Source organism: Melanotaenia boesemani, chromosome 15, assembly GCF_017639745.1.
Source record: "Melanotaenia boesemani isolate fMelBoe1 chromosome 15, fMelBoe1.pri, whole genome shotgun sequence".
NCBI lineage: Eukaryota > Metazoa > Chordata > Actinopteri > Atheriniformes > Melanotaeniidae > Melanotaenia > Melanotaenia boesemani.
In genome coordinates this window covers 25772286-25797993 of record NC_055696.1, presented here as the reverse complement: position 1 = coordinate 25797993, position 25708 = coordinate 25772286, and the positions used below count along the sequence as shown (strand labels likewise).

At 39.5% G+C, this 25708-nt stretch overlaps 1 protein-coding gene across 5 annotated transcripts in view; it reads left to right on the top strand.

Annotated features, from left to right (window-relative positions):
• The window catches only part of gria4b (glutamate receptor, ionotropic, AMPA 4b), a 195972-nt gene that overhangs the window by 75732 nt on the left and 94532 nt on the right, over positions 1–25708 (top strand). For all 5 annotated transcript variants that reach the window (XR_006012889.1, XR_006012888.1, XR_006012890.1 and 2 more), the window contains one exon: positions 18913–19152. Coding sequence is in view for 2 of the 5 variants with exons in the window: in XM_042007758.1 (XP_041863692.1) it covers positions 18913–19152 (240 nt within the window). In the remaining 3 variants the exon portion in view is untranslated. The remainder of the gene's footprint in view (positions 1–18912; positions 19153–25708) is intronic.

Below are 25708 nucleotides of genomic sequence, written 5' to 3'. Positions count from 1 at the left end.
TATGTCCTGACATTATAATTTTCCTCAGTGGAATAATAAAGTATCTTTCAAGCATTAATTCAAGAACTTGTCCCTGTTACTTTAATTCTATTACTGGTCTTCCTAAAACTATGGTGCAATAGACAACACATGCACATTAAAGCTCCCTTGCCAGATACGTTCCCTAAAGGGCATGATTTTCCTTCCATAAATCTCCACATTACCTGCGACTCCCGCATCAACCTACTGAACGTCATTTTTAATTAAAGATTTTTATGATTGTTTTATTAGGAAATCAAGGTAATCCCCTGGTCACCTGGTTAACGGCCTTCAGACTCGCCTGGAGGTTTCATTTCATCAGATCCATCACTCTCTCCATCAGTGAACCACATCTGAAAAGGATGCCAGAGCAGGTGGTAATTTGCTTTACAAGCTGTAGAAAATACAATATGATATGTAATGAAAATTCATCCTACGGTGGATTTTCCCCCTTTAGCCACAACATCACGAGGATGTTCATTGTCTTGCTCTCATGGGACCCGACTACAGGCTGCTGTCCAAGCTCAGGAGTAATTAATGACCCGTTTCTACATAGAGCTGCTTTTATATGATTTAAACATCACTGTGTGATTATTTATAACCAAGTTATTACTTTAGAATTAAGGAGATTCAGATTTGGGTGCACATCTTACCATTTTCTGTTTTCATTCATTCTTTTGCCATTTTGTTTGTTAGTTTTCTTTGTCACTGCTGCTTGTGTATGTTAGCACACGGCATGTGTCTGGACCTTTTGTGGCTGTTTTTAGGTGTTTATCTATACACACTAGGGTCAGCTGGTCCAATTTATGAGGAAAGGTATGAACAATTTTTATCAATCGATGAACACATTAATGAATCTGGTGGTATCTTGGTAAGATGTTGGTGAATGAGCGAACTTTGCCAACCTAAGCTGTGCTGCCATGTTCTTTTGTTCTCCTGCAACCCTTCCAAACAAGCCATACTGGTTCAGTCTTTTTCTAACTACACTGTCACGAACTTTAACATTTACCATGCTGACTGATGCCTGGAGAGTCCGAGATGGAGCTTTTGGGATTTTTACAGTTTCTCTGAGCATTGCTCAGGCTGACCTTGGGCTGAACGTGCTGGGAAGATTGGCAGCTGTCCTGAAAGTTTTCCACTTGTTCCACTTGTTCTCGTCCTTTCTGTAAATTGATGGACTCCATGTTGTTTGAAATTATTATTTACACATTTTCTTAATGTTCTCTATTTACAAATGATGTATTTGAGGCTGTGTATCTGTTGTATAAACATACGTTTGATGCATCATGGTTTTGAAGTCAGTGGCATTGCAGGATGATTCAGGTCCAAGATAATTTTTATTTGTTCTTATTGTACCTTGAGCAGTATTTACATTTAGTTCTGGGGAGTATGAACAAAAACAGCTTCAACTATGGTCATACCATCATTGCAGTTCATATAGTCAGAACTGCCTCAGATATATTTAACAGAAGACATGTGTCCCAGTAGTAAATATTTAAATCAAACATGGCTGATTTCTGTTCAGCTGCTCTAGTTTTACATTCCTGGGAATGTGCCTGCTGGCTGTCACCCCTGACTTACTGGAATACTTGGATGAAATAGAGCCACATGCATCTTTGGCTCAGAATTTAGAGCAGGTCATCCACTAATCGGTGGTTCGACCCTCGTCTTCTCCAGTCCATATGTTGATTTATGGAAGTGTCTGTGGGCAAGATACTGTACGCTCCAGATGTTGTCGTCTGTTTGTGAGAAGTTCAGCTAAAGTAAAGAGTAAAAACTAGCTGCATTAATGTGGTTTTTGATCTGAATATGCATGGAAAAAGCAGTGTTTTACTTAAGTTTTACTGCTGTTTTTGAGTCAAAAAGTGCTGTCCAGTACCGTTAATTGTCTTTATTCTACCAAAGTTTAATTTTAAAATAACTTTTCTCCTTAAAAAAAAGAAGAAAGTAAAACCTACATGAAGGCTTGGCTGTTTAACTTTTCCTCCTCTCCCCTCTCCACCTCCTGGTTCACTCATGTTTTATGGATGCTAAGTGGTAAAGGATTTACGAGGAGTTTAGTTCACTCATCCCTCGGTGCTTGCATTTATTCACACTTAAGAGTGCTTTGGGCCACTTAGTGATCCCTTCAAGGATCTCTGTTGAATTATTAACTCTTACATTTGTTTTCTTTTGTTTGTTTGTTTTGTTCTGATCTTGAAACGTAATGTTTTATCCTGCTCTTGTCATAAAATGACAGCTGGTACATAGTGTAGAGTCACAGTCCTGTTGCAGTGCTGGTTGTACATGTGACCTTACTGGTGCTTTATTTTATCCATATGTCATCTGCTTTCTCCCCACAGGGGGACTGGCTTTAGAAGCAGGTGTGTGCTGGCAGCTATACGCACTGACTGTAATTGCAAAGAAACATTTCTGTTTTTGCATGTTATTTTATGCCTGTTTCTGATAGATCTTGGCCAAAGTTTAGCTTCTGACCTGATGGATTTGCTGCTCTTCTATTCTGTTCAGGATTTCTGTAAATTCAGCATGAAGAAAAATGTTTTTCAGGTGTGCTCTATGAAATCAGGCTTTTTGATGGTTGTGATGCATCTAAGCAGTTCTCTGAACATTCAACCTCAGGCCTCCTGGGTTTTGTGGAGGAAGAGTAGAGCGCTGGAGCAGGGGTGAAACCAAGAGGAGTGTGTAAATGATGTGAGCAGAACTTCAGCTCCCCCTCCTACCCTGCAACCACCTCTCTTTAACCCAGGGCATGGTGGGAGACAAAGTCAAGCAGACAGAATATGGCACTGCACAGTGCACGTGTGTGTGTGTGTGTGTCAAGTTGTGCATGTGTGTGTGTGCGATGACACATGCTGTGTCAGTGGCACTCATGCATTATGTGGAGAGGCACTGCGATGATGTGTAGTGGGACTCTTTCTTTCTATCCCTCTCTGTGCACGTTTGTGTGAGCTGCCAAAGGAAAAGTCATGCGCACAAATGCGTACATGTGTGCAACATCCACTTGAGTGCACACAAGCACATGGCGCAAACGCCTTATTCAGTCTGACACACGCACACACACATATTCAGACGGGGGAAATGAAGGGAGGCAGCAGAATGCTTGAAGGTGTCAGATTTAAGCGGATGGCTGCAGAACGTGGCAACACGGAAGCGACGTGTTTGTGCCACACATATCTATGATATATTGTTGTTTTGGAATGTATTTATGCTCGTCTGTGTCACTGCTCTCTGTCTGACCCTTGATGCGAGACCATATTTATCAATGGCCAGTGAGTTAAAGCTGTTCCAGTTGTGTTTTCTGGTTCTGTGGGTGGTTGGATGTTTCCAAATGAGAAATTTCTACCACAGAAGCGGATAGGGTTTGTAGTTATACTTCTTCTTTTGGAAATTACATACTTATAGTGATGCAATTTCATTTTTTCTGAACATCTTGGATGTGTAAAGTGAGTGAATCTCGCAGACATGACGATGTAATTGTGTCTATTGATGGGAAGTTATGATGTTTTGCCAAACGCAGTAGAAGTAAACTCTAACTAAAAACTAAAGTAGAAAGTGCAGAAGGTGCAGAGTCAGATGGAAGATCAGTCAAAGAGAGCCTTTAACTTCTGAAACTGATGAATTGACGGTTAAATAAAATGTAACGAAGCTGCGTTTTTATATTCGGTAGTTTTCATGTCTCAGAAAACAAATCTATAAATTATCATTTTTGATGATTTTTGAGACTTTTCTGGTTGGATTCTCCTGTAATAAATAATACATTTTGTGTGGGACTGGTCTCACAGACAGCATTAAAATGAGTGCATGTCCTTAAAACCACATTGTTTGAATTTTTTTTTTCTTTTGTTTTTTGATTTGTAAACATGTAAACACGGATCTATTTTATAATAAATTCTGTAGTTTTATTGGGAAAGTGCTGCATTATAAAAAATGTAGCAGAATATAAAAGAAATTTGACCCCGATTAACCAGTTGTCTTAAACACCGACAACTTTTATTTTTTTGTTTTGTGACACCGCTTGTCTACATGTGGTGGTTCAAACCACAGAGTAGGTGGGTTAACCCCTCGATGGCTGTTATGGCACCAAGTCTTCCTGTCAATATAAGTTCATTGTTTGCTCGGATACTTAAATATGACCCACTGAGCGTTGTCAAAACCAGCACCTCCTACAAGCAGCAGGAAAAATTACACATCAGAGAACTAAATGACAATACAGGACTTCTAAGCAAATCTTATTCTAAAGGTAGTTTATTTATTTATTTATTTATTTATTTATTTATTTGCACAAGACCATGGTTTTCAGCCGGAAAAGGGTGGGGTGCATTTTCCAAGTCAGGAATGACTTGTACTGCCCCAAGTGGAGGAGTTAAGTATCCTGGGGCCTTGTTCAGGAGAGAGGATAGGATGGAGCGGGAGATGGACAGACGGTTCGCTGCAGCGTCTGCAGTAATGCGAACTCTGCATCGGTTTGTCGTGGTGAAGATGGAGATGAGCCAAAAGGCAAAGCTCTCTATTTACTAGTCAATCTATGTTCCTACCCTCACCTATGGTCACAAGCTGTGGGTACTGACTAAACAAATGAGATCGCGAATACAAGCGGCCGAAATTAGGGCTCTCCCTAAGAAATAGGGTGAGAAGCTCAGTGTAACAGGAGGAGCTCAGAGTAGAGAAGCTGTTCCTCTGCATCAAGGGGAGCAGCAAGGAGGTGGCTCAGGGATCTGATCAAGATGCCTCCTGGTCCTGGGGTAGGACCTCCCTGGTGAGGTGTTCTGGGCACCTACCTACCATGAGGAGACCCCGGGGAAGACCCAGGACACACTGGAGGGACTACATCTCTCGGCTGGCCTGGAAGTGCCACAAGATCCTCCGGACAAGCTGGCATAAGTGCCAGGAGAGAGAAAAGTCTGAGCAGCTGCCCCCAGTGACCGTACCCCAGATATGTCCAGAAATTCATTCATGCATAATGTTGCTGTCACTTTTATTGATGACATATTGAAATTTTATTTGCAGTTCTATCTAATACCACTAGAGGTCACATATTCTCTGAATGTGTCTTCTTTAACAGCTAAATGTATTATGATTTTTATTTAAAAACAAAGCCGAAGCTAACAAGAACACCATCTTTTTCTACAGCAATTTGGTCATCAACCATTAAACACGATGACTTAAATAAACTCTCTTCTACAGATTCTACAGATTTTTGTTATCTCTAACTGTTTGAAGGGATATTAAATCTGTTTTACTCGTACAAATTATGTTTAACTGTTATATCCAGCTTAATGCAATAGTAGCTATTAAAATAGAAAAAATAAAAGGTACAATTGTGGTGCTGTTGTGCCTCACAAACAGTAAAGTTGACCCAAAGAGACCAAATTAGACCTTTACATGGACGAAAGCCTGACTGAAGCCTCCTATGTGTGTCAGTGGCTGGGTTGAACTAATAGCAGCATATTGCTTGCTGCTGGGATTCTGGTTAAAATGGCCGCCTGCCCAGCATGAGCAGCGTGTACAGCCTGTGAAATAGTGATGGTTTCTTTTCATCTGGACTACTCAGACAAGGACTGTATTGATTTTTACCCTGTTGAAACTATTACAAACACAAAAGGGGCTCATTCACATAAAGACCTCCTCATGTTGCTTCCTTCTTTGTGAAGAAGTCTCACAGCAAGACATTTAACTGCTGGTGGAAAAAACATGCCAGTCTCCTGATCTTAGTGTGAAGCCTTTTAACTCTTTATACATGGATTTTAGGAAACTTAACTAACTGAGAGAGGTTTCTTTTTTATAATCCTTTGTATATAGCAAAGGATGACATGTGACTTCACTTTAAAATTACTAAAATGCAACGTGTGCAGCCGTTTAGGTATAAGGGGGATTAATGGGTTGGTTATAGCCAGAAATCATCATCATGGTGACTTAGACTTAGTTTATTCAGACTTGTTGTCATGATTATGATCAACCTTTTGGATAAATTTGACCATAAAAAGCTTTGCCCTTTTCCTAAATGTTTTCCTGATGTTGCTGAATGAATTTCAAAGCTTAATTGGTAATAATTTAACTTTGATTCAACCATCATTTTACGAGTCTGTCAAAATGCAGCAGTTTGGAAGAAGGTTTATTCATTGATGTCATTTCACCAGGAAATCTGTGATCAGGTCGTGTTCGAACGTGAACAAAGTAAATATTCACTCAGTATTAAATTAACTTATTGCAGATTAAACAGCAGATCAGTGATGTAACTATACAAAGTTATATTAGAGAAAACTGTGTCACATTACATTTTAAAAACTGATCAGTTTGTTGTTCATCATGAAGTAAATGAAATCTATTAAATTAATTTTATTCAAAAACTTCTGTGTCCTTCATTATGGAGGTGAATCAGCTTCAACTGCATTTCTGTTTTCTTATTTTCAGCAAATCCCACAAAGCAGAGGAAAACCAGTGATAAAATATTTAATAGCTATAAATGAGACATTCAAAAAACATTTACACTTTTGTGCTTTTTCTTTAGAATAATTTTAAAATAAACAAGCATTTTGTGAATACTATCTTGCAGCTGTAAAATCAGCAGCATTTGTTAAAAAACTGTTGGCAAAAAGCTACTGAGGGATATTTAGGAACCTTAAACATGATAGTAAACATGTATTTTTTAAAAACTGCAAGTTGAGTGGCATGAAATGCTTTAGAGCTCATTAAACCCCTGTTTATTTAATGTGCTTTAAAGCATTGAACAGTTATTTGAATAATTTATTATGATTCACAAAATGGTTAAGGTTTTGTTGCTGAGGGTGGCAACTCCTGGCAGAAATGATGTCCTGTACTTTTTTGTATTTCAGTACGCTTGAAGAAGCCTCTGACTGAACACTATTGTTTCTTCATTGTGTGGTAAAAAGCAGTGGTTCCCACAACTGCAGTGTAATCAGAGTATTTCTGACAGGAGAAATGTCTGAGATGTACAGTGTGAAGAGAAATGGTGAGGGTACAGTCCCTTGTGATGCTCCAGTGCTGCTGACCACCATCTCAGACACACAACCTGTTTGTTAACTAGCCATATATCCAGGTGGTTGTGGAGGTACCCACCTGGAAGTTATGGAGCTTCTCTCATAATGGAGCAGCTCTATAAATGTTGCAACTCTTTTTAAAGAAATAAAATAACATGATCCTCAGAGAATTTTTAGATACCAGACTATGCAGGATATCTTCCACAGAACAGAAATTTTCTTCTGACTCAGGCTAACTTGAACAAAGTGCTCCAGAATCCAACATCCTTGTACTTTGCTGGATTTTATAACCTTGGTCAATGTCCAGGACGACCCCATCTATTGTAGACAAGCTGTGGAATACTTTATCACTTTATTTGCTCCTGTTGAAGTCTTAATCAGCTGTTCCAGGAATGTAGAGACATCTGAGTTTTAAAATGCTCATGGAGTGTTTAATACTTTACCAGCAATCCCACAATGCTGCATGTAACGGTGTTGATGTGGAGAGGCGACAATTACAAAGTTTCTGAAATGTCAATTAACTGCTCAAAGCTGAGTGAGCGGCTGTTTCCATTTATATAAGAGATGTGAATGAGTAAACAAAAAGCTACTGCTGCCTTTTAATTTGATTTATTGGTATTTTAACAATATATTTAAAATAAAAGCTCTATCCTTTAATTGAATCTTACTTGAAATTTGTGTAATTATTCCTAGTTTTCGATGGGAAAAACATGTTTTTGAAAGAATTTGTTGGATTTTATAAATTCTTTTTCTTTTATCTAAAACAAACCTCCAAAACCCTAACACCTGCATGACCTACCATAAGAGACCCTTGAGATAATTTTTTTGTCTTTGCAGCCCTGCAAGTTCAGCAAAAACTGTTTCCTTTATCGTATTGCCCAATAAGAGCCTTCAATAATGGGCCTTCAATAATGGAAATAAACAGATTTAGTAATATCACTCACAAGCCATATTTAACCCAACAGGGATTAAGTGAAACGGTGCCACATTTAGTAGATATTGGATGAATCTGAGTTATTTTCTTCTTTTTTCTTTCAACTGATGTAACACAGACCAAACTAGCTAAATTATATTGTCTCTAGACAAAGTAACTCCAGAGAGAAATGTTAATCATGAGTCACTTCTCCCTAGAAATGTAGTGTAAGACCTAAAGATTTGGCCAAAATTCACAACATTGAAGGAACAAGCACTGGGGCATTTTTGCTTTAAACAAGTGGTTAATAATAGAGGTTTGTTCTGTGAAGCTGAGATCAATATATTGATGAGGCAGAGCTCTGTAGCATTCACATTAAACTCCCTTGCGCTGTGGGTGGAGCCTGACACCTGGGGTCCGGTCCAGGGCGAAAAGTGTGTCAGTGAAACTAAACCATATCCAGATGCCTGCTGACTTTCACAAAGCTCTGATGACAAAGCAGTATTAGTCGGCCCAAGTCCTGCTCTTCATGAGCAGGAGAGCTCACCATGGTTTAGCTTAGCGTAGCGTAGCCTAGCTTGCCTTGGGTTGGTGGTATGAAGTTTTAGTTGACTTAAACAGAGCCAGGACGTCAGCAAAATTCACCCTTGTGTTGTTTATCTCAGCTGGAAGTGATGAAACGAGTTGTTTTCAGACAAGTGTTATGTAAAATGGCTGCAGAGCTTGTGTTGGACTGGTGGTGTGTTACACACTCAGGGTCTGGCCCATTGATCAGAGCTGCCGTAGTGGGTGTGTGCGTGCTCTGACCTGTTTGTGCAGTGGAGTGTGAGGCCAGCGGATGCTGTTTCAGGGTCACCGCTGGTGTGGGACAAAATGGACCAGTCCAGAAGGCCGGCTTGTCTGTAGCAGCCGCCCACTCGCTGTCAGTACTACTGCTGTCACATCACTACTAGGTCATACAGAGCCATGTCTGTTTGATACAGCTTGACTCTGATGGATTGCTATTGTTGACCTCTGCTGTCTCTTTGAGATTCTGTAATACTGTGACTGAAAACACATGAAATGTCCCTCTGATGCCTTTTTTTTTTTTCTTTTTTTTTTTTTTAATTTTAACTTTACTTGTTTTCAGGTATGTCACATTCACTTATTCACAGAACACAAACAAACAGGTTGTGTCAGGATTGCAGAACAGTGGGCTCAGTGATGGACAGGATTTAAATAACTGCAGATAAAACATCTCGAGGCACTTTTACAGACAGTCCTATTCAATTCATTTTGCTGTAGTCCAGTTAAAATCCTACTAAAACAATTATATAATCTAATATCCATTACAGTCCAATTTATATCTGCATTTATATAAACCAAATCATAAAAAATAACTACCTAGCTAAGGAAGGCAATGCACTGCTTTGAGCCTTTTCTCCAGTCCCTAATCCTGAGCAAGCATGGGGTGGTGACAGTGGAGAGGAAAAACTCTTTAACAGGAACAAAGGCTGATACTCAGGTAGCCCACTGGGCATACCAAGAAAGACAAAACAGACTTGAGGAAATCCCATTTAAGATAAAACAGAAAATTATGCACATAAATACAGACTAAACAGTTTTATAATGCTGCTGAACACCAGAAAGAAAGACTAAAATTTTACCAAAACCAGAAACCATTTTAATTTGTTTGTTTGCTGCATTCATTTGTTTGAAAAGTATTTTATAAATAAAGTTTTGATTGAGTTCAATTCTTTTCAATAGCAATGGGAAAAGAGCTTTAAACCATTTAAATAATTAAATTATGCAAAACATCTTAAGAGTTTTGTGTTTCTGGTCAACACCAGGATGTGAGATAGGTGGCAGTTTTATGCTCAAGGCCTAAAAAGGTAAAAAGAAAGAAAAAAAAAGAAAGAAAACCTCTGTTGGTTACAAAATCCTTATGTGTCACCATCCATCTTTGCAAATTATAACATGCCAACATTTCCATTTTCAAGAAGCTCCAAAATAGACAATTTGCACAGAAAACTCAAAGTCATGCCCACAACACATCAGAGGTAAACATTAAAGTCAGTTCATGGATATATAGAAATTCATTGTCTTGCCCAAGAACACTTGGACGTACAGTCAGGGGAACTGACCCACCAACCCTTCACTTAGCGACTACACTTCCTGAACTACAGCTGCCATGGTGACATTTTCCAGGTTTTGTCAGGAACGATGCGTGGAAGGTTGAGGTATGGACCCAAATCCATTTGAGGCGGGAGGCAGACGGGAGCAAGAACAAGGTTTTAATAAACGAAAACTAATCCAGAGGACATGGCATGAAGACTATGAGAACTAAACTTGGCATAAGCACTAAAGCCCATGAAGAACTTCAACAAATGGATTGGCTGAGCATAAATAAAAAACATATATACAATGACTTGTGAGGAAACAGACAAAGTGAATGAGCCAAATCAAACCAGGTGCACTAATGACAGGAAGCAGAACGCAAGACAAACTAAACAAGACAAGATCATTCAAACCCAAAATAAAAAACACAGATCATGACAGGCTTTAAGAAAATTATATGCCCATCTTAGCTTTTGCAGATTATAACAGACTTGTAGTTTTCATTATGTGAAACTGCAATTAATTGCAGAATTTAAGATGTTACAAAACCTCAGAGGATTGGGATGGATAAGTATGAAGTTTAACTCCCACCTTACCCAGTACTGTTAAAAAGGTTTTACCAGTTTAAGTCTCCAGTCAGTCACGGCTGTTAAGGTTTTTAACAAAACATGGTTAGATTTTGTATAGCAATAAGAATATAGTAAAGGTTGGGTATTTAAAAAACAAGAAATCAACACAATCGTATTTCTTTTTTTGACAATAAGACATTTTGGACAAGTCTCACACTGAATGATGAACAAATGATGAAACCAGGTTTCAAACTTCAAGATATTTGATTGAAATGGGTCTGAAAATGTGATTTCATCTCTCAGCAGAACAACCTGAAGCACACATGCTGCAGCATAGACATATGAGGATGTGTGTTTCAGTTACTGTATATATGGCCTACGTCCCATCTGACTTCAGCTGTTAGGGAGCCTGAATCTGCTGTCCATGAAAGGACCCTGCAAACTTAGGGCTGGAGCACAGACCTGGAAGTGACATGGAAACATGTCCAATATTAATGTAAGATGCAAATAATTGTGTTTTTCCTTCCCTTTTTACTATATTAAAGTGTGTTGAATTGGTGTTGTTGAACAACATGAGGGATTTATTTGTATTTATCCTAAAAATATTGTTTTTTTATTTATCTTAGTTGTTTTTATTCAGAAATCTATGGTTGAATGTTAAATGTATGTTGTTGCACTGCATTTTTGACTGTTGGGCACTCTTTAATTTCATTGTATAGGTCACATGTTACAATGACAATAAACGTCTATTCTATTCTATTCTATTCTATTCTAAATTCTAATTGTGAGGCTTTTTTATGCTGGGAATCCTTTAGTGTGACTGATGACAGAGCAGCTGCCTGTGGATATTTTTATCATTACAGGATGTTTTTGTGTTTTGGCCACTTGGGGGCAGCTGAACATGCTGTGAACACCACAGGGACGTTTAATCTGCATTAGTTTGTGACCATGTTGGCAAACATTGGCCTTTATTTACACATCCTGTGGACACATTAGCATTCATTTGGAGTCATGATTCAGGCCATCTGATGAACGTAAGTCCAGCTTTTCCCCCTACCCAACCCCCAACCCCACTGGCCCGGTTTCTAGTCGACTTTGCTGTAAGGCTGACAGCCGTGAGACTGATCCAAAACAGTCAATTTGAAGGCCTTAAAACCAAACCAGTGAGCTGGAAAAGACTTAAAGGGCTCTGTGAGCTGCTGATAAGTCTGTTTGTGAGCGTTATAATCCCACAAAGTTATTCGATCAATTGTTGATATGAAAATATTGAATAATGCATCTGTAAGCACAAGATGAGGTTTCCAGACAGCTGCCTGCTCCTGTCTGTAGACTGCTCGCTCACTACTTGCAGTTTAAAATTTCTTGACCATAAAAAGTCACTTTTTTATTGGCTGTGCCAGCCTGAGCGCTCACATTAATGACCTCCAGTAAATATGTCGGTTTACATTACTTTCCACAGACTGTGGGCACCTTAAAGCAAAGTGGCAATGGTATTAAAACCATAACATGAACAGTGTTCATGGGTCTATTTTACACGAAGCACAAAGCTAAACCTGATTCATTTCAGCAAATTAAATTAGCTTTTATATGAGTTCAGAATCCCCCTGGAACATGTTTACAAACCTATTCAAGGTGTGCAGCAGGAAGGTTGTAAAAATCATGTGGACAGGTTGGATTTAGGTTGCCACCGCTTCTCTTGCTGAGGTGGATGAACTGTTAATAACATTCATTTGTGTAAATGTAGTGAAACTATGAAAATGATTCATTACAGAAAAACATCAAACATTTCTGAGTCTTGAAAAACATCTAAAGTACTCAAAGTTTGAGTACTTATAATGCAGAAGGGCTCAATTCATATTTTAAATGGAGAGGAATTATGAACATACATACAAGAAATTGCTAAAGTCTTGAGCCAGAAGTTCATTTCTTTATATGTCACCTACCAGCAGCCAGACTTTCTGAAGGTATTTCAGTGTTTTTCTTTGAATATTGAAAAGATCAGAGAGTTAGACAAACAGAAAATAGAATTTTAGCAGCCACAAGGAGATTCTCAAGAGCCAAACTTGGCCTATCTCAGCATGGAGGCAGAAACTGGACACTACCCCAGAACCCGACCCTCAACGGGTCTGATAGAGGGATGGATCCTCCCAAAAGCTGGATCTCAACATTGATGAAGCAGTGTGGGATTATCTTGACAGAGACTGGAGCAAAAGGCAGAAACATCCAAAGAAGAGCTTTGTAGAGTCCTTCAAGTAGTCTGGAGATCTATTCCTGAAGACTTGAATGATAGAAAGGACAAAGTCTGTTTTTGCCTTATGAACTTGATTTTTATTTATTCATTAACTGTATGACTTTTAATGTTTAGGCTGATGATTATTTTAACAATATGATTTAGCTTCTTTAATTCTGCGTAAAGCTTGAAAATGTTAATTCTTCTGGCTAAAAAGCTTCGTCATGACTTTAAATTTTAGGGTTCGCTGTCAGGCTAATCACTAGAGTGCCTGAACCACTGGCACCGACTGGTTAGTTGACATGGGGCAGGCTGTTTGTGGTTTAGATGGATTCAGTTTTAGTGAAACACTCATCACTTGCCATTTGGCGTCATGCTGTACATCCGTACTGTCATGTCTGCTCTGCCAGAACATCTCTGCACATGTTGGCAGCGGAAGTGTGACCTTCAAAGAGCACTTTGTAATGTTCACAGTTGGATGGGACATATAGTGAATGAATTTATGGAAAAATCCAGCATCAGAGGAGCCACTTCTGAAAGTGCTGCCAGTTCAACTGTATCAGGATTTCCAAACCTTCTGTTGGTGTCTTTGATGTTTTCAAAACTTTGGGGATTTCTTTTTTTTTTTTTTTTTTTTAATGATGCTAATGATGCAATGATTTAATGATGCAAACTTATATTCTATGTGATAGTTGTCCTCAGTGACAAACCATAACTTCACCATGCTTTATACGTGTACAGAGCAGCTCCTAGCGGGTTCAGATCATTATGCAGTCGCAGCATTAAAGTAATCGTTGCACAACATGAGGATGTTTTTGTAAACTGTCAGTTTCTGCAGTCGTGGTATTTTAAATCAGACTAACTGTAGCTGAAATAAATATTGTCTGTGCTGTGAGTGTTGTTTCAGTTGTAACTCTATGAAAATAGCTTGTAATTGAATGCAAACACAGGAGAAGGAGGCGGATTTTGATCAAGACTGGGAGGATTAAATCTCAGACCTGCAGGTTTCCTCTCATACATATTAATGTGTTTTTGCTCTGCAAAATAGGACTGTAGAAGACACGGAGTGATGGGGGGTTTACTTAGACATACAAGGATGCAGGAAAGTGTGTGTCTGTGTGTTTGTGATGTCATCCTATCCCTGGAGGGGACATCAGTGGGCTTTGTGGATTTTTCAACCTCTGGACTTCTTTCTTGGTTGAATGGGTTTTCTCTCCACCATGACTTCTCACTACCCCTCATGCCTCGATGAGGATAGAAATGTACACATGCAGTGCGTGTTTGTGGTCTCCAAGAAGAGAGTGAAGCCACACATGCAAATATAAAGTTATTCAGTTTCAAAATGCAATGTAGCTGGAAATAGACCAACTTTAAACTTTATGGCCTTAAAACTCTCCTGGCTCATTTTCTTTGTAAAGTAAATTTATTATGTACATTACTGAAGCCGTTGTTGCTCCACAGCATCCTGAGGGTGAGAAATTGCTCTCCAAAACTTTATTTCCAGCCCACAGCATCACATGAGAACTGTGTTTTGCTCTGTTACATCACATCACACTCTAGTGATTGGATATCAACAAATTGGTCGTTTCTAATGTGCACCGTGGCTGATTCTGCAAAGATACACAAGAAGACATCAGAGGAATAGAGGAAACAAAAAGAGAAAGTGACAGAGCAAGAGATAAAACAAGAGTCAAGATCGAACTGACTTTTACTGGCTGGGGAGATCTCAGAGAAGAGGCGGGTACCTCCTGGCGTCATGGTTTGCCCAAAATAATCACACAACAAAATGAACCCTTTCGGTGCATTTCATTCATATAGTTAACAGGAGAGTTTCAGCAAAGTACCCAAAGAAAAGTTTGGTTTCAGAATTACAGTTGGCTTTTTTATGCTAAAGCTAACAGTGCGAAACCCTGAAGTCAAGCAGCAGAAGTTATATGACAACACGCATCTCATCTCACATCACAGGTTTTATTCTTCGCTGGACAGGCTGCTTAAAAAATTGAAGAGTTGAATATTTTACCAGTCACAGCAAAATAAGACCAAATTAACCCCGGAAAGTTATATCACATCATGCTGGATTAGCTGTCGTTAGAGGACACCACACTGAGAAAATCTGCCAACGTTTTCTCAACCAAGTAGTTTTTTTCAATGTTTGCATAAAGCTGTATTGTTAATGATGAAACAACAACCTGTAAACAACAATGTGTGTTGATTGAAAGCTTTGCTGCTTAGTCTCCTCTCAAACATGGCTCATAACAGTATATATTTATATATATTTATATGTGTCTGCATGTACTGTACGTATGAATAATAAAGTTTGGCTGTCAGATTGTGCTGCATTAAGCAGAACACGACATGATGGATAATAGGAAAGGTCCAAAGTCCAGATACTGATGGTTGGTGTGGAGGAATCAGACATCTTATGAGGCTTCATTTTGGGTAAAAGGGAAAGGTGGATTTGGGGAGGAGATGGGATGCATAAGGCACAACCTTGAAGGAGGACGACAGCAAAAGTAAGATTTAAGAAGGATGGGAAACCGACACATTGGTTGGGTAAGAAGGAAGCAGGAAAACCACTAAAACAGCATAGTGACATGGATAAGGCAAATGCTTTGATGGCATGAGAATGAACAGAGGGGAAAGAGATTGATAAAATCTCTCAATATTGAACATTCTACAAAGCTTAATTTGATTTATTAAATTGTTATTAAAAACTTGCATATAGCAAGCATGCACACTGTAATACTCTAATACTAACAATAGCTCAGAAACAATGTTCATGATTTTAGGTGGAATAAATATTTGGCCACAACTCCATAATCTACACACTAATTATTACAACATTTCACTCAAATATCTACTAGAAAATAAATGATGCAATACTGAGAAAAAGCAGCTTATTTGGTTGGTGGAGGCATAATGTCACAATTTGTGGAGGATCTGAACCCAAATGCATGCTGAAGAGGGAGGAGGCAGACAGGTGCAGTAGTTAAAGGTTTAATAAAAGTAACTTGATCAAAATGGGCAAATTAGCAAATGAACCCAGGTGTGAAGATTAATAGGAAGTGAACAGAACATGGAGGGGGATAAACCTACAAAATACAAAAACAGGAAACCAGACAGGACTGAGACTATAAAAACTAATAGGACAGTAAAAGAACAAGAACTAACCCAAAAACCCAGAGATCATGACACATAGAGCCATGAGCTGAAAATCTGTTTGCTGCTAAAAATAATGCTGTGTTGTGTGTGCACTGGCTGTAAATAAAGCTATCAGTACTCCTTCTGGCTCAGCTGTCACTCGGGGTTTAAACTGGTCAAACACCTTCTGATCTAAAGCAGGTACCGTAAGGTGGATTTCTAAACCTAAAAGCTGGCTTACAGCAGCATTTTAGAGATATACCTTCATCTTCTCTATTTTCCTTTCAGTACTCCAAAGAATTTTTTGCCACAGAAATTTTATGGTTTCAGTTTGAATTTTAACAAATATGTATCAGGTTAAGTTTTGACAAAGAAGAAGTCCTGAAAGAATTTAGATTTTTAAAACAAACCCACATAGACACACCTTGAATAGGGCTTTAAGTCTTGACAGCATGGTTGCCAGCACCTCCATGTGCCTTAATTGTGTATACAACAGAAGCAGAGTGCTTCTCCTCTCTGTGTCTCTGACTGTTGTTTTGTTTGTCTTTCGGAAGAAGATTAGAAAAGACGCAGAGCCTCTCTCTCTGCCTCTACAGTACAGTGCTGCACCCTGCATGGTAACAATGGGTTTGTCAGTTAAGCAGCTCTCTTGTTTACGTCTTCCATCCCTCCTTTTCCTTTTACAACAGGAACATCTCCAGCTCTTCCTTCAGTTCACCGCTCACTCTGATTCTGCTTGTATCCGGAAACTGGCAGAGGATGCTCATTATCTTTTCTTTCTCTTGTTGTTCTGTGGGTGAAAAAAAAGTGGGCAATTATAGTCCCGCTCTTGTAGAGAGCCAAACCTTTCTATAATGAGAATATTTCCTCAAGCAGGAACCAGGACAGACCATGTGTGTTTGTGTACAGCTTGTGTATATTTTATGCAAATGCAAAGTTTCTATTTAATTCAAAGTGTGACCAATAAAACACAAACACAACAGACGCAGGTTGAGCTTATTGTCATGAGGCTTTACTGCCTGAACATGATTTGTGTTAATACGTCCACTAGAAAAAATATCTACACAAGAGCGAGGGGATTGATTCAGTGTGTAAGGAAATGTTGGTTGTGTTGTTTAAATGAGGGAAGGGAAGAGCTTTTCAGATGAAAGCATCAGAGGAAACGAATGGCTTCGGTTTTTGATCTCTGTTTACTGCATTCAGGCTCATTTTGAGAGGATTTAAAGAGGTAATCAGCAGCATAATGGCTTGTTGTTTTGTTTTCTGTTGTGGTGCAGAGCGCTTATTGCACCGGTGATACTCGCACCATTTTTCTCAGCTGTCAATTATCATTCAAAAAGACGAGGGCTTTGCAGTTCGCATTAACCAAAGAGCTCCAGACATCACTTCCTGTGCACTTGTGAACTGATTTCTGGCATTGAGCCAGGATTTGAATAATTTAAAAATAAGTTTTTTGGAGGTGAGTCCTTATTGTGCCACATTCATGCTCTTAAACAATGAAATTATCATGAGAGAAATGTGATGAATAAAGTAAACTGGTTCACAGCCTGACATTCTGACAGTTTTACAGATCTTCTCCACTCTGCTGAGGATCTTGCTGTGTTTTTGCTTATTATTTTATCTTTTATTTACCTCATTTCCAATCAGCTCAGTAGGCGCAGCGGAGCCATGCAGGGGTTCAGTTAGCATTAAGTTTGCTTTCCTCTAAGCCCCCTCCAAAGAGCTTTAGGTTTTCTTTGCCTCTCCTTCATTGGATGGATTTGATAATCAGTTAAAAAGTGATGTTAGAAAAATAAAAATAATTTATTGTGTTAGGCCAAGAATATACTTGCCTTTTAATCTGGGCCTCGAGTAGGCAACTGAACGTAATTGTTGCTAGTGCTCTAAGCTTGTTACAAGAGAAGTCCATGAGGGGACACAGTAGGGCACTCAGACCAAATGATTGCTAAATTCGTAGGAAGTAAATGAAACAATAAACAATAGAGGAGGTTAGTGTTTGATTAACTTTGATATCATGGCACAAAAAAAGACAGCAGAGGTATCGTAGATGGTAGGTAAAGCCTCCACATCAAGCATTGTGTGTCTGGTCTTTAAAACTTTCCCTCAATCTACTGGTTGCTCATATGTTCCAGCTGGTGAGCGTTGATTTCTTTCTAATGGACTCAAACTGGTAAAAGTACTCTGTACAAGATCCATAGATCCAGGCCAGGGTGTTGACTTGGAAGTACCATTAGAAGCTTGTACTCAAAAAAGGAAAAGAAAACCAAACAGAGAATAAACAACAGAATGTATCTCACTGTTAAAATAAAAAAGATGATTTGGTCTGTGACCTTATTGGTTGACTCGAAAAAGCCCTATGCTAACAAGCTAAAATGGGTGCATTTTTTTTTTACCAGACTCGTACCTCCTGGCATCATGGTTTGCCCAAAATAATCACACAACAAAATGAACCCTTTCGGTGCATTTCATTCATATGGTTAACAGGAGAGTTTCAGCAAAGTACCCAAAGAAAAGTTTGGTTTCAGAATTACAGTTGGCTTTTTTATGCTAAAGCTAACAGTTCGAAACCCTGAAGTCAAGCAGCAGACGTTATATGACAACACGCATCTCATCTCACATCACAGGTTTTATTCTTCGCTGGGCAGGCTGCTTAAAAAATTGAAGAGTTGAATATTTTACCAGTCACAGCAAAATAAGACCAAATTAACCCCAGAAAGTTATATCACATCATATGAGTTTAGAAGAATCAACATCACTGTTGAGTTGAGGGATGAACATCCAGAGGAGCGTGGAATAGAACAGATGATGATACGATGATTTTACTACACGATTTCTAAACCCCTTAAGTTTCCTTGTACATGTCATATGTTTCCTTGAAAAACTGTGATGAAATCATGCTCAGGAAGAGGGCCTAGTGTTCAATCATTCTGTCTTTTTTCTCCTCAGTTTGCTCGCAGTACTCCCGCGGTGTCTTTGCCATCTTCGGCCTGTACGACAAGCGATCGGTCCACACGCTGACGTCCTTCTGCAGTGCCCTGCACATCTCCCTCATCACTCCCAGCTTCCCCACCGAGGGTGAGAGCCAGTTCACTCTGCAGCTTCGGCCATCGATCCGAGGGGCGCTCCTGTCCCTCCTCGACCATTACGACTGGAACAAGTTTGTCTTCCTGTACGACACAGACCGAGGTGAGTGATGAGATGGAGTGTCGACTTGTGTGTGTTGTTCAGTGTGTTTATCGGAAAATCCATAAAAGCTAGCATTGGTTAACGATCGAACTGTTAACAATTGAACTTTGCAACATACTGGTCAGGAAATAAAGGGAAGACTTCATCAGCGCATCTCTGATCTTGATGAATGAAATATACTTGTTGAGAATCTTTATTCATCACATAGTGAGATGTGTTGAACAAACTAAGATCAGAATGATCAATGTAAATCAGGATCATGAACCCATGTAGGTCTGGATTCAGACTCAGAATAAAAGTGGAAGGATCAGATCCCAGTCTCACCCAACTTCTGTGAAAATTCCTCCAGACCAATCAGAAAGAGGTTCAGTAGTTAGCGTGGCCTCCACCTGCCTGTAATCACTCTCTACAACATCTGGGCTCCTGATGAGACCGCAGATATTCTCATGAGGGATCTTCTCCCAGACCTGGATCAGGGGATCAGTCAAGTCATGAACATTAGTGGCTGCTGGAGGTGATTTTGTAGGAGCACCTCCTGGACCTCCTGCACAAAAGAGCAGATAACGATCCTGCTGGTGGTTGTTGTCCTCCTACAGCCCCATCCATGTCTCTTGGCATACTGGCTTGTCTCCTGGTATACTGACCCGTCTCCTGGTATACTGGCCTGTCTCCTGGTATACTGGCCTGTCTCCTGGTATACTGGTGTGTCTCCTGGTATCTCCTTCATGCTCTTTACACTGTGCTAGGAGACACAGCAAACCTTCTAACCACAGCAGCATTGATGTTTCATCCTGGATGGGCTGCACTACCTGAGCAGCTTCTGTGGGTTGCAGACACGCCTCATGTTCCGTCCAGTGGTGAGGACACTGGCTAAAGGCGGACGTGAGCGAAAACCAGCCAGAAAGCATGAAGATGGGGAAACAGTCGGTGGCCTCCACCTGCAGGAACATTCCTTTAGAGGGGTTGTCTTGATAACTGACTCATTTCTACCTGCTGCCAATCACACCGTTTAAAGAGCGAAGGTCTGGTGTCAAAGGTAGGACACAGACATAGGAGAGAAAGCTTCTGATGATGAATAAAGAGAGACAATCGTGACCAACTTTTAAATCCAACACAAATAAGATGAGTTCAAGTACTCATACTTGAAACATGCAGCAAAGCATACGTATTCCAAAAATACATCCCAGCAAAATGTTTTGCTTTTTCCAGGATGAACAGACTCATCAAACACTGAGAAGCAAAATTCTAAATCCTCGTTAATGTGTATTGTTATGAGTAAAAGATAAACTGGTAGTTAGAAGTGACTAAAAGATTGATTGTTCACAAAATTAAAGATGAAACATTGTTTTCTACAGTGAGAAAATCAAAGCAACACTATGTAGATACCTGGGCTCACAGATGAATCTTTTCCTGGTTCCAGATCTTAATCTTTAGAAAACGAGACGTGCCAACAACTTAGTCTGAATGTGAACACAACACAGTCAGGAAAACACATAACTTAAACGTATCAGGTAAATTTTATAAAAGGTTGCATTTCTTGCTGAATTTGCGCAGTTTGTGCCGTGAATGTGTGGATCCGAGAGAAAGCTATGCAACTTAGTTGTTGAACTATGAAAGTTGAAAACTAATTTCAGATGACAAACTCCAAAACACATGACCCAATACACCCAATACGTTTCACCTACTGCAGGATAAGCAGCAGCTTTTTATGCTGAAGTAAATGTCCAGTAGTTTTGGTTAAATTACATTAAAAGTGCAAAAAGCTAAATTATTTCACTACAAGGTTTGCTATGGTGCGCTGCCTGTAGACCAAAACAAAGTGTGTAATGAGCCACAACTTCCTCTACAGCTGCCCTCCACCCAGTTTATGGAACATGTGGAAGTGACTTCTGTTCTGTTACAGATGTGTATGTTGCTTTCCAGGAGAATAGCTAAGTGTAGCCTCTTTAGCTCTCACAGTGCTTTGCTCTTCGGAAATACCAGGTCGATATAAATCCAGGTTTTGTCCATTTATTTATCCCATAACTTCTTGGCCAATGACTATTGTTACTTTTGGAGGTAAATTTGGATCCTGGAACATTTTGTTCCGCTCTCCATCATTTCACTTTGAAAATATGTGCTGCCATTGCTCGCCGGCTGAAGCCTTTTCATAGGGAGGGAGCCAAAGGCTCCAAGAGGAGAGAGGAGGTGGAGATTCACATGAACGTGCAGCCGGACTGACTGGTAAACACGGAGCTGGAGATCAACACAGAGAGACAGTGTGGGATGTAATGCTATTACCTCTAGTACCTCACATAGGCATTTTTAATTCCTTCAATCTAGAAATAAGGAGTTTGTCCCATTTAATGTTTATTTAACGTAACATTGAAATAAAATGTTGTTGTGTAATTTTGTAATTATGCTTGACTCAGGCTGCATTTACAGCAACGCGTTCATTGAACAGATGTGGAAAACCTCAATCTGTCTTTTCAAAGTTTAGCTTTGCTATTCAAGCTTAACTAACTTATTGTGAGGCCGATGCTTTTTAGTCATTAGTGTGCAACAAACTGTAGAAGAAAGCATACTTAATTCCAGTTATACCATGGTCTGGGTGAATACTCCATTCTGATTGGCTGGAGGGTGTCCATTAAAAAGTGATAATGGGCACCTATGAAAGAAGTTCCACTCAAATAGACTTATTGTTGTAAATTATTGCGCTGACTAAACGGTAGTTGGTAACCGTGGCAACAGAACTCAGACACCAGCTGCAGATACGCCAGATCATGTCTGAGACGGGCATTGCTGTGAAAGCAGGTGCAGGCTTATTGGGCTCCGTCAGTCCAGGAGAGATGAGAATGGAGCAACATTTTGTCGTCCTGCAACGTCCCAACCAGCAGTGGTCAGGGTCCACAAAACTTAAATCTCCGTCCTTCAAACGCCACTATGGGCATGCCAGCATCTTTATAAAATGTCACGATCAATGGCAATGTTGCTTTTTATTTTAAATAGGTCGTCTCCTGTCTTTCTGTCTTGATTACCTTACTTACATACTTGATACAGAGTGAATGATGGATAATATTATAAAAACGATTTAGGATAGATTTACTTGCTTGATACACATTTATTTGATTAGAGTGAATGGTGGATAATATTTCTTGCAATAAAAACGATTTAGGAAACTATCTGTGGACTTTGACTGTTTGAAACAAAATGTTGCGTCATCCTCTGGACACACACAAGCTTTAGGAGCTGCACCTGCCCTCTGAACTGTTTGTATCATGTAACACAACTGTGGCCCACCGAGCTGCAGGTTCTGTTTCAGAGCCGGTTACCTTGGCAACGCGTTACAATGAAATACTCCACTCACCCGCTTCTTGTGAAAAACTTACAATTTTAAAGGTAAAAAACAACATTAACTCATTAAAAATTTATTTTAATTTTTTTTCTTTCGTAAGTGACCATGGTATAAGCGGGATAATGCCCTTTGAGGTGTCCATTATCATAATTTATTGGACGACGCGGAGGCATGAACCATCCAACGCGATGGTTCACCACGACAGTCCACAGTCAAAGTCGGGCATTATCCCTTACATATGTGGTATGTTGGCATCAGAAGATAGAACCTATAAGAAGTGTTCATGTGCTCTTACAAATTTACAGTGTTGTGAAATTAATTCAGGCATTATAATCCTGATAATCCTGATAATCATAAACTTGTGATAATTACTTTGACAATATTTGTACCAAGAGAATCTATAATTGTGACATTCCTGTAATTAACCTGATGTCTCCACACTCCAGGAGTAACACTAGAAGATCAGACACAAACATCGCCACTTTAACTTCTGTACCTGTAAGCGGTTTTTATTATATTTGTAGCATTTAAAATAACTTTACCATTTTGGTTTTGATGGGTTGTTCAAAGGCCTGTAGAGATGTAGCTCTTCACAAAGACTTCCTGTTCTATAGCCTACAGGTTATAAAAGCTGGTTCTATTAACAGGTACATGACTGGTTCAAGCAACACCTGAACACCTGGCATGCCAGATTTAAAAACAATATGTTTGGTTCTGTGCTTTTTGCAAAGTTAATAATGGCCAGCATAAACTACACCTCAGTCTCTTGATTCTAGTGTTAACCACTGAGTTTAACTTTTCCCCTTCATTATGAATTGTAAAAGTTTTAAGTTAAAAAAATATTGATTTAGGGTTTGAAAATGTTCATCATTTTATCACTGTTTAATGAAAATGTTACCACTTACTATTTTAAACAATGAATTATGACACTGTTTTTTTTATGTTTTGGTTTTTTGGGCTCTGGTGGGCTTTATTACCCAGTAGCTTGACAGGAAAGGGATTCATAGACCTGGCCTGCTGCATGGTGGAGGTGTAGCCTCTGCACATGGGGTGGTGGCTCAACCAGTGGAGCTCAACACTCCCCCATACTGCTGTTTGAAAGATGGACAGAATGTAAATTGTGACTGTAATTCATGAGAGACTAAGCTCCAAAGATGGGTAGCAGATTAACAAACTTAATAATAACTTTGCTCAAACTCATTTAAAGAAGTTCTCTACTCTGTAAAATGAACTAATTACTATGAGCAGACAAAAAGGAAGCTTTCAAGGTGTTACCCACAAAATTTCTGCAGGACAGCAGGTGTTATTAAAAAGCACAGATAACATCTCTAAACCATCAGAAAATTTTTAACTGATTTCCTTTTCTTGTCATGCCTTATGAACATTTAGATAATAAAGCAGTGCATTTTCCTATATTTGTTAACTAAAGTTAAAGTGCTGGACTCTTTCTGCCGGTCTCAGTCAAATTTACAGCGGTGTGTTTTCGTCCCTCATGCCCCCTAGTAGGCAAACGGAGGTGTGGATGGATGTGCTTCCAGAATAATGGCTGTTTTCTTGATTAATGCTGAGGTGAAGCTTCTGCTGGAAGTGTTGTAGACACTATTGAACCTCTCTTTGTATCTTCTGCTTTATTCTCGTCCTCACGGGGACGAGAGATGTGTAACTCACCCTTCTGGGGGCGTTTCTGTTTTTCTGGGTTTTTTTTTTTTTTTTTTTTTTACCATTTTCATTTTCCCTTGGACTGAGTCCCCACATACACACCAGCAGAGGCAAGAGGTTTGTACGTATTCACCCCACCGTGTCACATTTCCATTACAAGACAGAAAGGACATGGGCTACTGCCTGGATCACATCTCACATCTCGCTTTCATACATTTTCCAGACTAGGCAGAGGTTTAGGTTTTCTCTCTCTCTCTCTCTCTTTCGCTCTCTCTCTCTCTCGCTCTCTCTCTCTCTGCAGCTGTGGGGACTGCAGTGAAGGTTTGAGCAGACTGGCTGCATGAGGCTGCAGATTGGGGATATAAGGATGGCCCCTCTTCAGAAAAACTCATTCCCTACCCCTTTTTCTCTTATCTCAGGTCATACATGCTTGACTGGGTAAAAAGCCTTTTCTCCTCTCAACAAAACCGACTTGTATCTGATCAAGTGTTCTTCAGAAACACAACAAGGGTTCCTGTTTGTAAGACTGAGCTGCCCTACAGATGGACCAAGGACACAACGTGACTTTGATGCAGATTACTTAGCAATGTGAGATATCTCAAGTATCTGCTTTAATTTACTTCCTGATACAAAATATGGGGGCTAAAACAATTTATCTGAATATTTAACTGCTGCCAAAATGTTCTGTTGAGAAAGTTTTTAGTGTATGTGACCAGGTTATGTGAGTTAAACCGTAAAGAAAGAGCAAAGGTTTGGTATCAGCTGTCCACAAAGTAGTCATGCAGCACAGTTCTCTCTTATATCTGGTATTCATGCAAATGATACAAAAATAAAAAAAATTCCTGAGTCATTAATCCAAGTTTTTTTTTTCTCAAACTCACCCGAGTAAGAAATAAAGATTAGGACCAAATTGTATCTGGTAAAAACAAGCATAAAAAAAACTCATAATGAGGCAAATGTAAATTTTTTTAACCTTTGATCCACTCTGATCCACTTGCACAGGTATTACGATTCGTTTGGAGTAGTGTGAATGCTCATTCACACTCTTTTGAGGACCAAACAAGCAAAGTCTGTTGTTGCAGTGTGAAAGCAAACAGAACCAATGAGAGGACGCAACGTCTTAGGGTAAACTGCTGGATATCTGGCTGCTTTTCCTGCTGCTCATACTGGACAGAGTTACAAAAAGTTTAGGTTAGCATTAGGTTTGAACACTAAAGTAAAAACAGAAACCCGACTGTATACATTTTTGTTGCTCCATTGTTTACTTCCGGTGAATGAGTCATTTTTGGTCCTGGCCAATCAATGAGCCAGGTTTTCTTCTTGGTCAGCGCTTGTATATGGAAATATTGTATCCCCCCCCCAATATTGTTTTTTCCAAGATGGCGACAGTGGTTCTGGCATGCAGTCAGCTCTTACCAGTTTTGTTTGCTCTTGTCCTGTTTATGTCTGTTTTTTCTGCTCTCAGCTGGTTTATGATCACACAGTCTTGCAGTGTGATCATCATTAGATCCTCGGTTGAGCTGTTTTTTTCAACTTGTATAGCCAGGGAAATACTTTTTCTCC